This window comes from Bufo gargarizans, chromosome 7, assembly GCF_014858855.1.
Source record: "Bufo gargarizans isolate SCDJY-AF-19 chromosome 7, ASM1485885v1, whole genome shotgun sequence".
Taxonomy (NCBI): Eukaryota; Metazoa; Chordata; class Amphibia; order Anura; family Bufonidae; genus Bufo; species Bufo gargarizans.
The window spans coordinates 33,867,047-33,881,053 of NC_058086.1; the positions used below are offsets into that span (position 1 = coordinate 33,867,047).

Here is a 14,007-nt window from a genome sequence, read left to right on the forward strand (position 1 = left end):
ATGGGGAGTGGATGCCACTGTTCGCCATCAGTCCGATGCATCCGTTTACTATATATGCTTTTTGTATACGTTAAAACGGACAAGAAAAACGTGATGTGAACCCAGCCTAAATGACTGTTGGGCTAGGTTTATGGAGACTTTACAAGCATCTATATTGGTTATTTATTACAGTCTTATTTTCCTGTGTCCCTTTCAATACCTACTGAATGCTAACCTCATGAAACATTACTAAATGCTGTCTTACCACTTGGTCTGGGTGCTCTGCTCCTGTAATAGTGGCACCACTTGTATGCCGGTGTCTCGCTCTTTGGGCTTAATGTTGAAGCGTTTGTCTTGGTAGGAGGCACATTCCATGTACCCGTCTTTTACATCGGATGCATTGTAATCGCTGAAAGTAACACGTGAGCCAAACTCTCGGTGTACTCGTGAAATCATGAATTTGATCTGTAACACGTCCATAAGAAGTTAGGAACCTACACACTGTTCCCTCTAAGCCTGGCAATATAGGATAGCATCAAATACATATTAATATACAGTGCCCTAATAACTGGCTATAAAGCATCCAGATATACAGGGCAGCATAGCATCCAGGCAAAAAGTATTGAACAGTATCCATGTCTAGCACAGTGTAGGTTATGGTCTGCATCTCTGGTGGTCTAGGGCAGTGGAGGAGCTAAGGTCTGCATCTCTGGTGGTCTAGGGCAGTGGAGGAGCTAAGGTCCGCATCTATGGTGGTCTAGGGCAGTGGAGGAGCTATGGTCTGCATCTCTGGTGGCATAGGGCAGTAAAGGGCTTGATGTAAATAACCTTGTGGTCTAGGGCTGTGGAGGAGCTAAGGTCCGCATCTCTGGTAGTCTAGGGCAGTGGAGGAGCTAAGGTCTGCATCTCCAGTGGTCTAGGGCTGTGGAGGAGCTAAGGTCCGCATCTCTGGTGGTCTAGGGCAGTAAAGGGCTTGATGCCAATATCCTGGTGGTCTATAGCAGTGAAGGGGTTAGTCTCAGCATCCTGGTTATCTAAGGCAATGCAGGGGTTATTGTCAGTATATCTGCTGGTCTAGGACGGCAAAAAGGTTAATTCGAGTATCTCTAGTGGTCTATGGTAGTGAAGGGATGAATGTAAGGATCTCTGGTGGCAAGGGCTGTCAAACGGTACGAGGGTTACCTACTTCTTCAAGCTCCAGCACTGTTCTATTTGTAAGCAGAGCTTGAAAAATGATGGTAAAAGACTTGAGTGTATGAGCTTCTGGCAGGTTTATAGGCCATGGTCCTACAGGGTTTAGTTTCAGTCTATCTGCAGAGTATTTCGCTTTCACACTGAACAGTCAGGTTGCTGCTTTGATGGCTGGATCTGTAGCCTTTATCTCTGAATTCCTGACCGCTCACTAACTTAGGTCATATTCATAACAGTTTGATAAGAATTTTTTAGCTGTATAGTATGCAGTTCCAACAGTCAGACCCCCAAAAGCCCCGGAATGCTGATTGCTGGCACAGGGCTATGCCATCATATCCTTTCTCCTGGGAGAGGAAGAACTGGTACTTGTTACCCTAGTCTTAATATAACTTTTAGAAAAGGAGATTTTTACGACCTTCTGTCCATATCTCCCTCATTTCTATGCTAACGTTGCTGTATTTATGGAGAAGTCATCTGAATGTTTATATGGCCCATAGGGAGACGGGAAAGGGCTAGTCTGAATTATGTCCACCTTCTCTAGGACACGTGGCTGCTGCCTCTACATGTAGGTCCTTGGCTCTAGATACCACTCGGTTCCGCAAGTCCCACCAAAGTCTCCATGCATCATTTCATTGACATCATCTAACCTTAGTCTGGGATTCTTTCACCATTTCTTCCTCCACCTCCAGCTCACTGCCCAAAGATATCCATGGCCTTGGCACCGGGGGCACATATGTGAAATCATCAAAGTCTTCATCTTTCTCTTCTTCATCAGTGATGGGTTCTGGTGGCTACAAATCAAGCATCAACACTGTCTGTGATACACAGCTTTCTTTGGTCTACCATTACATGGCAGTATTCTCTAACCAGTGGATTGGGAGAACCTGTTGTGTGTGGCCCCCTTTCCGTTGAGAGCAGAAGACACTATTGCGATTCAGTGTCAGTGATCTGGATTTTGCACCAGGGTCAGAACTGTATGACTGGCAGCTGACACCAGACTGAATGATATCACCGGTGGCATTTCTGTCATATAGTAAGAACTGAGGACTATTCTGTTCAATACAGAACTGAACTCAGCAGCATTTCCTCACTGACAAGTCAACTTAAAGGGGTTGGCCACTTTCTGGTTACTGTTGACCAATGTGTTTGTGAGATGAATATATGGCACTTACTAATATAGTCTATGTTGAAATTCTGCACCATTTTCGATATTTCTTAAGGTATGTCCACACCGAGGTCCTGTCCATAAGATGGCTGCTGATGGAGGGTCATGTGACCAGGCAAATAACTTCCATGTGATGTTTCCTCCATTCAGATACACTGCACCTGCCATCTGTACCTGTTCTGTTGGGAGTTTAGTGCAGGTGCAATGTGTGCGAATGGAGGAGACACCACATGGAGGTGATCTGTCTGGTCACATGACCCTCCATCAGCGGCCATCTTATGGACAGGACCTCTGTGTGGACAGCAGATAAGACTCTGTAAACAAGGGGCATACCTTATGAAATATAGAAAATGGTGCAGAATTTCATCAAAAGCTATATTAGAAAGTGCCATATAATCATATTACAAACACATTGGTCAACGATAACCAGAAAGTGGCCAACCCCTTTAATGCTAGATGTACTTCGCCCCTTCTCACAATGTATCTGTGCGATTGCCGAGGGTCTGAATTATTCATGTCGCTGCAGGGTAAATGTAGCATTTATATGGTTACCAATTTGATATGCCTCCTTTAATTATACCCTAAAGCAGGGATCAGCAACCTTCGGCACTCCAGCTGCGGTGAAACTACAACTCCCAGCATGCACACTTACTTGGTTGTTCCCACAGAAGTGAAATGAGGATTCTGGGAGTTGTAGTTTCAGAACAACTGGATTGCTGGAGGTTGCTCATCCCTGCCCTAAAGCCTCATCTCCATGACCGTATTTTCTGGTCCGCATTTTTTGCTGATTTCAATGGGGCAGCAAAAGATATGGACAGCACACGTATCCGTATTTATACCCATATGTCCGTTCCGCAAAAAAAGATAGAACAGGTCCAATTCTTGTCCATTTGGTGGACAAAAATAGGCATTTTTAATATAGGGTGGGACATGCAGAATGGTAAAATGCGCAATTTACACGACCAGTACGCGTGTTTTGTGAATCTGCGATTACTGTCCATTTTGCGCACTACAAACCCGCAGCAATTTACAGTATCCTGTATATACATGAATTTTTTGAAACCTCCATCAACATGGAAACATAAGCATTTACAAACCTGCAGCATTGGCATTACATTCTCAGCAGATTGAAGAGTGAAATTGTGGATGTGGATTTCGCTGCAAAATCGCAGTGAGATCTCGGGTGGAGAATTTGTGAAGACTCTAACAGGGTTGGATTCAGGACACAGTGACCTCTGCGATGACTATAACAAAGTCCCAGGAGAGCTAGGAAAGTGCCATGGACGATCATCTCCTGTCCACTTAGCTTTTTCCATAAAGAACATAGTGGACCAATATTAGGTGAACCATGTGTCCTCTGAAAGTAACAGAACGGAGTCGACAAGGATGGGGCGCGCTGATTTTGCAGGCATGTTGTTCTTGAAGTAGTCAAGAGTAACCCATTTGGACATATCCTAGTGATGTGCCATCTACTTCTGTCCTGACACGATTTTCGGACGTGGCTTTATAGGGCAATGTACGAACTGAATATAGAAAACCACGGTGTAACGGTATTATTAGGTGACATTATTAGTGCATAGCAAACGACATAATATTTCTTACTTGCAGCATTGACTCTTTGGCTTCTTCCGTTACAACGAGATAAAAGTTCTGACCGTAGATAAAGTCTCCATCAAATACCAGCAGCAGCTCTTCTCCGGGATACTCCTTTATACCCAGAGGGAAAATGCAAGTTGTTAAAACGTAAAACTTTCACCACCAGGACATAATAGGCACTGACCATCAACTGTACCGTAATGATGGATTTAAAGGGGCTGAAGTCGGACACGGCAGCTCTGTTCTTTAGATCGCTGAGAACATCTTCTTTCTTTAAAAGCTTGAATGGGTTTTCACCGGTTACGTCCTCATCGATTCGGCAGCTGAAGATCTCCTGCGTCTTGGAGGTTAGAACCAGGGGAACAATATATTCTGGGTGACCTGTGCATTAGAAAGTTACTCCATTAGGCGCCATCTTGAGCATATTGAATTGGGAGCGATGTAACTATGGTAAAACTGGTCATCTAAGTAAGGGTCTACATGGGACATCCTCTGGCAGCCCCACCAACCATACACATTGTAGCCCTGTGCCCCCTACACAAAGAGCTCCAGCCCACCCTGCTCTTCAAGGAATTGCAGCAAGACCCTCACTCTCAGGATCGCTGGTGGTCTCAGGAGGATGCGTCCCACAATCTTAGTAATGTCATATCCTAGATCTATATGCCATCACTTGAAGAAGGAGAACCCCCCCCCCCCCCCCCCCCAACCACACCACCAATAACAGAAGTCTGCCATAAACAGGGCAGTGTTTGACGGGCTTCCATCCTCTTCTCTGCACAGACTTTGGGGGGAACTTATCATAAGGGGAACATCTGAAGTCTGCGTTGTTGTACAATGTGTGTAAAATGTGGCACTTTTTAAACCTTCTGCCTAGAAGTGCTACTCCACTTTTTTTATGTAACCCCCTACTGGAGGGAGTTTGCAAGTTTTTGAAAAATAAAGTTTCAGTGCTAAATCTGGAGTGAAACTAATCGAAGCGACCCTTCGGTGCAAGCAACAAAGTTCATATTAACTGGGGCTGGAGACTTCCTTTTCATTTTGGAAGCTTCAGATCTGCTGATTCCCAAGATCTTTTCATCTTCTCATCCAAGATGGCTGTACCTCTTCTCAGACTATCATGCATCTCTATCATAGACCACTCTTGACAACACAAATCAGTGAACCTGTGCTCCTGACTGTAGGGTCCGAGCCAAGGAGGTACCAAGTCTTTATTTCCTATGTGGCAGTGGGTGGTATCCTGTAGTCAGAGTAGGCTTGAAGGCATGGTCCTCAGAAGGTACTTGTGGTCGTGATTATGGATCTGCCCCGGCCGGTGGCAAGCTCTTGAAGTGAGACTGGTTGAGTTATGGGTGATGTGACCACTAGCTTGGAGAATCAGGGGGACCAAAACTAGTATCATATGCACTTCGGAAGAAGCAATTTCCTTCTTCAGGTCTGCTTGGAAAATCAGGGACCAACACTGGCATCCTACGGGCTCGCTTCATCAGGCCTGACAAAGGAAGACGCTTCTTCTAAAACATGGATACCAGTGTCAGTCCCCTGATTTTGCAAGCAAGTGGTGACATCACCCATCACTCAACCAGTTTCAGTTCCATAGCTTGCCAGCGACTGGAGAAGCTCCATGATCTTGACCACAAGTCCCTTCTGAGGACCGTACCTCCGAGCCTGCTCTGACTACAGGATACCACCCACTGCCACACAGGATATAAAGACTTAGTACCTTCTTGGTTTTAACCATTAGGCCAGGAGCGTGGATAAGGTACACTGATTTGTGTTGTGAAGTGTGGTGTATGATAGCAATACATAGCGGCAGGCTGCATGGACTTAGACTCCCAGTATAGCGGGCTGGTCTTTGCGCTTCTCAGACTCCTGGTGCATACTGTGCATTTGGTAGTCCAAGACGACTCCTGCTTGTCCACACCTGCTTTTGGATTGGCCAGCATTGCTCACATGAGTAGTGCAGGCCAATCCAAGGGCTGGAGGAAGAGTCTTGGGCCATCAAATGCATAGCGTGCACCGGGTAGTCCGAGAAGCAGTACGGCCATCCAGGACTCGGCCGATCTACAGCTGAAAAGAAGAAGAGGAGGGCACCAAGTAAATGTTCTGCTTGTTCCCCAGTTATTGTGATTTTTTCTTCTTCTTGGAACGGAGGGTCACTTTAATAGAAGTAACCATGCCTGCTTTCCCACCCACTGGATGCAAAAAGTTGCAACATTTTTGCACAAGTGACCCCAAAAACTGGCAAATCCCTATTTTTCCAACTTTTTGAAGCCTGAATTCCAGAGTGCAAAGCTTAAAAGGAATGTACACCAACAACCACCATTTTTAAACAGGACCTGTCACCATTCCTGACATGTCTGTTTTAATAACTACATGCATTCCCCATGTAATAACAATTCCGGAGCATCTACTCTTATGGCTCTATGTCCTGCCATTCCTTTATTATTCGCACTAGAAGTTATGAATGAATTGCTAGCAGTCTGCAGTAAGGGTACAGAGGGGTGGTAACCAGTTGGGGGCGTGTACCTGCACAGACTCACTCTAACCAATCAGTGCTGCCATTTTCAGACTGTGCAGGTACACGCCCCCAAATGGTTACCGCCCCTCTGTACCCTTACTGCAGACTGCTAGCAATTCATTCATAACTTCTAGTACAAATAATAAAGGAATGGTACATCATAGAGCCATAAGAATAGAAGCTCCAGAATTGTTATTACATGGGAATGCACAAAGCTATTAAAACAGGCATGTCAGGAGTGGTGAGGGGTCCTCTTTAAACTGGTATTCTTTGCTCATAGATCCTGAAATAGCCTGCAATTCAATAAAATTATAAAAGAAGCAGCACGGGTCTGTAGTACTAATAGTCAAAATGATAGTCGAATTCGGCTGTATTCCAGAGCAGGGGTCCCGACAGTCCCCTAAGGACAGACTGCTGAGCGTACATAGCAGCCTGTCATTTATGGGTGAGGGTCGGGGGTAGGGCACTGCTCTTGAATACAGCTGAACTGATAATCTAATAGTACTGCTCTGTGTACTAGTACTATGAACCTGTAGCTGTAATATGCTACCCGTATATAGGAGAGTATAGTAAGCTGTCAGTTCTGCTTTGATAGGAATCTAGCGGGATAGAAAGCTCTCACAGAGGTCTGATTTTTACAGCCAGGGCCCAGGAGAGTTAAGAGTAACACAAAAAAGGTAAAAGGAAGTTTTCTGTCACTTAAAATTAGACCCCGGGGGTGGAATTTGACCAAACACTTTATTATACTTTATTTTTGTACATTTTATTCCAGAAAAAAAAGGAAATAAAAATATCGGAAATGCTCAGGTTTATGATTACAGCCTGCGCGTGGGTGCCTCCCAGCTCCGGATGTCACAAGTAAATATAGGACACAGGAAGAGAAGAAAAAGCCGAAAATAAAGGAGGAAGAGTGTAGTGACAGCGACCGAGGGTTGTAAACAGCAGACAGCAGAGGTGGGGCCCCAATGCAGAATCAGAACCAGGGTCCCCCAACCATCAAGTGCAACATCTGTCTGTCTATTACACCAATCAGCCATTACATTAAGGGGAAGTTCTAAAGGTGAAATAAGGAACGCTGATTATCCTGTGACAATGGGATGTGTCTAGGGGAGGGATATGCTAGGAAAAGAGTGAACAGTCAATTCCTAAAGTTGATGTGTTTGAAGCAGGAAAAATGGGCAAGCGTGAGGATCTGAGCAACTTAGACAGTGGCCAAATTATGATGTCTAGACAACTAGGTCTTCTCTAAATCAGCAGGTGTTGTGGGGTGTTCCTTCCTAGTATGCAGTGGTTAATACCTATGAAAAGTGACCCAAGGAAGGACAAGTGGTGAACCAAGGCTCATTTATGCACATGAGGAGTGAAGGCTAGCCCATCTGGTGAGATCCAACAGAAGAGTTACTGCAGCACATGAGGAATAAAGGCTAGACCATCTGGCGAGATCCAACAGAAGAGTTACTGCAGCACATGAGGAGTGAAGGCTAGCCTATCTGGTGAGATCTAACAGAAGAGTTACTGCAGCACATGAGGAGTGAAGGCTAGCCCATCTGGTGAGATCCAACAGAAGAGTTACTGCAGCACATGAGGAGTGAAGGCTAGCCCATCTGGTGAGATCCAACAGAAGAGTTGCTGCAGCACATGAGGAGTAAAGGCTAGCCCATCTGGTGAGATCCAACAGAAGAGTTACTGCAGCACATGAGGAGTCAAGGCTAGCCCATCTGGTGAGATCCAACAGAAGAGTTACTGCAGCACATGAGGAGTAAAGGCTAGCCCATCTGGTGAGATCCAACAGAAGAGTTACTGCAGCACATGAGGAATAAAGGCTAGACCATCTGGTGAGATCCAACAGAAGAGTTACTGCAGCACATGAGGAGTGAAGGCTAGCCTATCTGGTGAGATCTAACAGAAGAGTTACTGTAGCACATAAGGAGTGAAGGCTAGCCCATCTGGTGAGATCCAACAGAAGAGTTACTGCAGCACATGAGGAGTGAAGGCTAGCCCATCTGGTGAGATCCAACAGAAGAGTTACTGTAGCACATAAGGAGTGAAGGCTAGCCCATCTGGTGAGATCCAACAGAAGAGTTACTGCAGCACATGAGGAGTAAAGGCTAGCCCATCTGGTGAGATCCAACAGAAGAGTTACTGCAGCACATAAGGAGTGAAGGCTAGTCCGTCTGGTGAGATCCAACAGAAGAGTTACTGCAGCACATGAGGAGTGAAGGCTAGCCTATCTGGTGAGATCCAACAGAAGAGTTACTGCAGCACATGAGGAGTGAAGGCTAGCCCATCTGGTGAGATCCAACAGAAGAGTTACTGCAGCACATGAGGAGTAAAGGCTAGCCCATCTGGTGAGATCCAACAGAAGAGTTACTGCAGCACATGAGGAGTGAAGGCTAGCCCATCTGGTGAGATCCAACAGAAGAGTTACTGCAGCACATGAGGAGTGAAGGCTAGCCCATCTGGTGAGATCCAACAGAAGAGTTACTGCAGCACATGAGGAGTGAAGGCTAGCCCATCTGGTGAGATCCAACAGAAGAGTTACTGCAGCACATGAGGAGTAAAGGCTAGCCCATCTGGTGAGATCCAACAGATCTCATGAGGAGCAAAGGTTAGCCAATCTGGTCCAATCCAGCAGTAGAGTTAAGGCTGTATGTCACCTGCATATTTTTGGGCAGATGGTCGCTAAAAATCGCTCGTATGAATGTTTGTTAGTGATCATCCTGCAGTCTAATACTGCCGCCGAATGCCCGATGAACTTAAAGGGGTCGTTCGGGCTTTTAATATTGATGACCTATCCTCAGGATAGGTCATTAATATCAGATTGGCGGGGGTCCGACACCCGCACACCTGCTGATCAGTTGTAATGGAGACACATGATGTATTGTGCTCTGATTTTCATGGTGGTATGAACCTCTGGAAGCATTTCTCCTAGCACACACTCATGTCATCCTATTGACTAAAGGCGGGTTTACACCGCACGATGTAGCGGCCGATTGTCAGAAGCATTCATTACCAATAGTCGGCTGCTCGTTCAGTGCAGGAGACCGCTGCATTTACATGCAGTGATCCCCTTCACAGTATGAGGACGAGGGATCGGCAGATCGCTGTTTAGACAACACGGTCTGCTGGCCAGAAACGATGATTGATGTGCCTGCATGAACTACAGGATCACCTGACGAATGAGTGTTTCGCTCATTCATCGGGTGATCGGCGTCACATATAGATGGACAGATTGCAGATTCTGCAGGCGATTGTCGAGAAGGAGGCATTCCCTCCTGGCAATCGCCTGCTTGCTATTACATGCAGCGATCTCCTCCACAGTATGGGGAGGAGCGATTGTAATGCCACTGCTCGTCCCCATGCTGTCTGGTTATTTGCCGCCATGATCTGCCACCAGCAAATCGTAATCTTTTTGCAGTGCTTGCTCGTTCATTGGGTAATCAGCGTCAGTATTAAACTGCCAGTTGATCGCTAACGAACGTTACTACGAATGCTCGTTAGCGATCATCTGGCAGAGAATCAGCTGGTGTAATACAGGCTTTTACTTAAAGCCTCTGCATGAAGTCATCTCACCCGAGGCAAAGACTGAAGGCGAAGCTGAAAGGTGATCCGTACCCCCTGTATCTGGGTACAGGGAAGAGCAGACGGCTCATCTGAAGTGTGTTGGCAGTCGGTGTAGGGTCACGGATGAATGAAGTCATTTTTACAGACCCCCCTCTGGCCCCTACACATGATGTTTGATATGGTGTTATCACGGTATCTTGTTTGAAGCCCGGCTCTGGGCGACGCAGAGTAATGAGAAGGTTCATCTCGCTGCCGGCTTCTATGCGCCATACAAACATCTCTATTGTCTTCTATATGGGAATGTCTGATGTGGGATTTTAATGACTTCTGAGAAATAGGATCTGAATGTACACGAACTGTCCCATCGGCCATAGGAACCAGATCCTAGGAGATTGGGTACTACAAAGACCGGGGGTTAATTGAAGAGAAGCTGCCAGGCTCCTTCTGACAGGCTGAGGGCATCTCACAGGGATTGGGTTTAAAGGAGCTTCCTAGTAATATGAACATTGACCGTTTTACTTTCAGAAAACCGCCAAACTGAACTCCATCGATGTAGATCTTTCGGAGGTGCTGATGGTCAGAGGAAGAGTTGGCTACAACTTCAGATGTCAGAAGGGGCTCGGGGAACTTAAAGAGCGGTGTCATGAACCACCACCACCTTTATGAAGCCCATATGGTGGTCATCAGACACATGATCCCTTTAATTCACTACAGATCTATAAGCTGCTGGTAGTAGAGACCGGTCTCCACCGATCTTTCCCGCAGCGTCGTGAGAGTGAGAATAAGGTCCAGAAGACTTATAAATATATCACATCTCTCAAAGGATTCATTTGAACTGTATTCTGCCTACTTAAAGGGGTTGTCCTACCGAAAAGTATTCTAAATTTTTCAAACCAGCACCTGGATCTGAATACTTTTGTAACTGCATGTAATAAAAAATCTAGTGTAGCCACTGAGCTATTAAATAAAATGCATCTGTATAGCGCCACCTGCTGTTTTATCTTTTCTTTATTTCTCTGTCCACCTCAGTAACATTGCTGAGGTGGTCGCACATGCTCAGTTCCATCTTTCGACAGCCGCCAGCTGCATCTACTGTTAGAAGCAGTGAAAGGTACAGGGAGAGAGCTGCAACATAAAGGACACATTCCCTGAGCTGTGATAGAGAGCTGCCACCAAAAGGATAATCCACCTGGGCTGTGAGTGGGAGAGAGGACACACTCCCTGAGAAGTGATAGGGAGAGAGCCGCCACAGAAAGGACATGCCCCCTGAGCTGTGAAAAGGAGAGAGCTGCAGCAGAAAGCACACACACCCTGCGCTGTGATAGGGAGAGAGCTGCAGCAGAAAGCACACACACCCTGCGCTGCGATAGGGAGAGGGCTGCAGCAGAAAGCACACACACCCTGCGCTGTGAAAAGGAAAGAGCTGCAGCAGAAAGCACACACACTCTGTGCTGCGATAGGGAGAGAGCTGCAGCAGAAAGCACACACACCCTGCGCTGTGATAGGAAGAGAGCTGCAGCAGAAAGCACACACACCCTGCGCTGTGAAAAGGAGAGAGCTGCAGCAGAAAGCACACACACCCTGCGCTGTAATAGGGAGAGGGCTGCAGCAGAAAGCACACACACCCTGCGCTGTAATAGGGAGAGAGCTGCAGCAGAAAGCACACACACCCTGCGCTGTGAAAAGGAGAGAGCTGCAGCAGAAAGCACACACACCCTGCGCTGTAATAGGGAGAGAGCTGCAGCAGAAAGCACACACACCCTGCGCTGTGAAAAGGAGAGAGCTGCAGCAGAAAGCACACACACCCTGCGCTGTAATAGGGAGAGGGCTGCAGCAGAAAGCACACACACCCTGCGCTGTAATAGGGAGAGAGCTGCAGCAGAAAGCACACACACCCTGCGCTGTGAAAAGGAGAGAGCTGCAGCAGAAAGCACACACACCCTGCGCTGTAATAGGGAGAGAGCTGCAGCAGAAAGCACACACACCCTGCGCTGTGAAAAGAAGAGAGCTGCATCAGAAAGCACACACACGCTGCGCTGTAATAGGGAGAGAGCTGCAGCAGAAAGCACACACTCTGCGCTGTGAAAAGGAGAGAGCTGCAGCAGAAAGCACACACACTCTGCGCTGTGAAAAGGAGAGAGCTGCAGCAGAAAGCACACACTCTGCGCTGTGAAAAGGAGAGAGCTGCAGCAGAAAGCACACACACTCTGCGCTGTGAAAAGGAGAGAGCTGCAGCAGAAAGCACACACACCCTGCGCTGTGAAAGGGAGAGAGCTGCAGCAGAAAGCACACACACCCTGCGCTGTGATAGGGAGAGGGCTGCAGCAGAAAGCACACACACCCTGCGCTGTGATAGGGAGAGAGCTGCAGCAGAAAGCACACACACCCTGTGCTGTGATAGGGAGAGGGCTGCAGCAGAAAGCACACACACCCTGCGCTGTGAAAAGAAGAGAGCTGCATCAGAAAGCACACACACGCTGCGCTGTTATAGGGAGAGAGCTGCAGCAGAAAGCACACACTCTGCGCTGTGAAAAGGAGAGAGCTGCAGCAGAAAGCACACACACTCTGCGCTGTGAAAAGGAGAGAGCTGCAGCAGAAAGCACACACACCCTGCGCTGTGAAAAGGAGAGAGCTGCAGCAGAAAGCACACACACTCTGCGCTGTGAAAAGGAGAGAGCTGCAGCAGAAAGCACACACACCGTGCGCTGCGATAGGGAGAGAACTGCAGCAGAAAGCACACACACCCTGCGCTGTGATAGGGAGAGAGCTGCAGCAGAAAGCACACACACCCTGCGCTGCGAAAGGGAGAGAGCTGCAGCAGAAAGCACACACACCCTGCGCTGTGAAAAGGAGAGAGCTGCAGCAGAAAGCACACACACTCTGCGCTGTGAAAAGGAGAGAGCTGCAGCAGAAAGCACACACACCCTGAGCTGCGATAGGGAGAGAGCTGCAGCAGAAAGCACACACACCCTGCGCTGTGATAGGGAGAGTGCTGCAGCAGAAAGCACACACACACCCTGCGCTGTGATAGGGAGAGAGCTGCAGCAGAAAGGCCCCATCCCCAAGCTGTGATAGGGAGAGAGCTGCAGCAGAAAGCACACACACCCTGCGCTGCGAAAGGGAGAGAGCTGCAGCAGAAAGCACACACACCCTGCGCTGTGATAGGGAGAGAGCTGCAGCAGAAAGCACACACACCCTGTGCTGTGATAGGGAGAGGGCTGCAGCAGAAAGCACACACACCCTGCGCTGCGAAAGGGAGAGAGCTGCAGCAGAAAGCACACACACACACTCTGCGCTGTGATAGGGAGAGAGCTGCAGCAGAAAGCACACACACCCTGCGCTGTGATAGGGAGAGAGCTGCAGCAGAAAGCACACACACCCTGCGCTGCGAAAGGGAGAGAGCTGCAGCAGAAAGCACACACACCCTGCGCTGTGATAGGGAGAGGGCTGCCGCAGAAAGCACACACACCCTGCGCTGTGATAGGGAGAGAGCTGCAGCAGAAAGCACACACACCCTGCGCTGCGATAGGGAGAGAGCTGCAGCAGAAAGCACACACACCCTGCGCTGTGAAAAGGAGAGAGCTGCAGCAGAAAGCACACACACCCTGCGCTGTAATAGGGAGAGAGCTGCAGCAGAAAGCACACACACCCTGAGCTGCGATAGGGAGAGAGCTGCAGCAGAAAGCACACACACACCCTGCGCTGTGATAGGGAGAGAGCTGCAGCAGAAAGGCCCCATCCCCAAGCTGTGATAGGGAGAGAGCTGCAGCAGAAAGGCCCCATCCCCAAGCTGTAATAGGGAGAGAGCTGACTATACAATTAAAAGTTATGGGCATTATTTTGGGGAGTGCTTTGAATTCCTGACTATTGGATGTGGGACATTCTCTTCATCCAGCACCTCTCCACATACAGTCCGGCATTGGGACGTTGTATGTGGCAGCACAAGGAAGCGACGAGTCCCATGGAGGTCTGAAATTATATATTTTTATCTTCT

General features: G+C 47.9%; 1 protein-coding gene across 2 annotated transcripts in view; it reads right to left on the bottom strand.

Moving 5' to 3' along the window:
• The window catches only part of DNAI3 (dynein axonemal intermediate chain 3), a 65,789-nt gene that overhangs the window by 31,724 nt on the left and 20,058 nt on the right, over nt 1-14,007 (bottom strand). For both annotated transcript variants that reach the window (XM_044300628.1, XM_044300629.1), the window contains exons 4-7: nt 4,128-4,312; nt 3,938-4,042; nt 1,818-1,961; nt 245-444 (exon numbers count right to left, since the gene is read on the bottom strand). In XM_044300628.1, the coding sequence (XP_044156563.1) occupies nt 245-444; nt 1,818-1,961; nt 3,938-4,042; nt 4,128-4,312 (634 nt within the window). The remainder of the gene's footprint in view (nt 1-244; nt 445-1,817; nt 1,962-3,937; nt 4,043-4,127; nt 4,313-14,007) is intronic.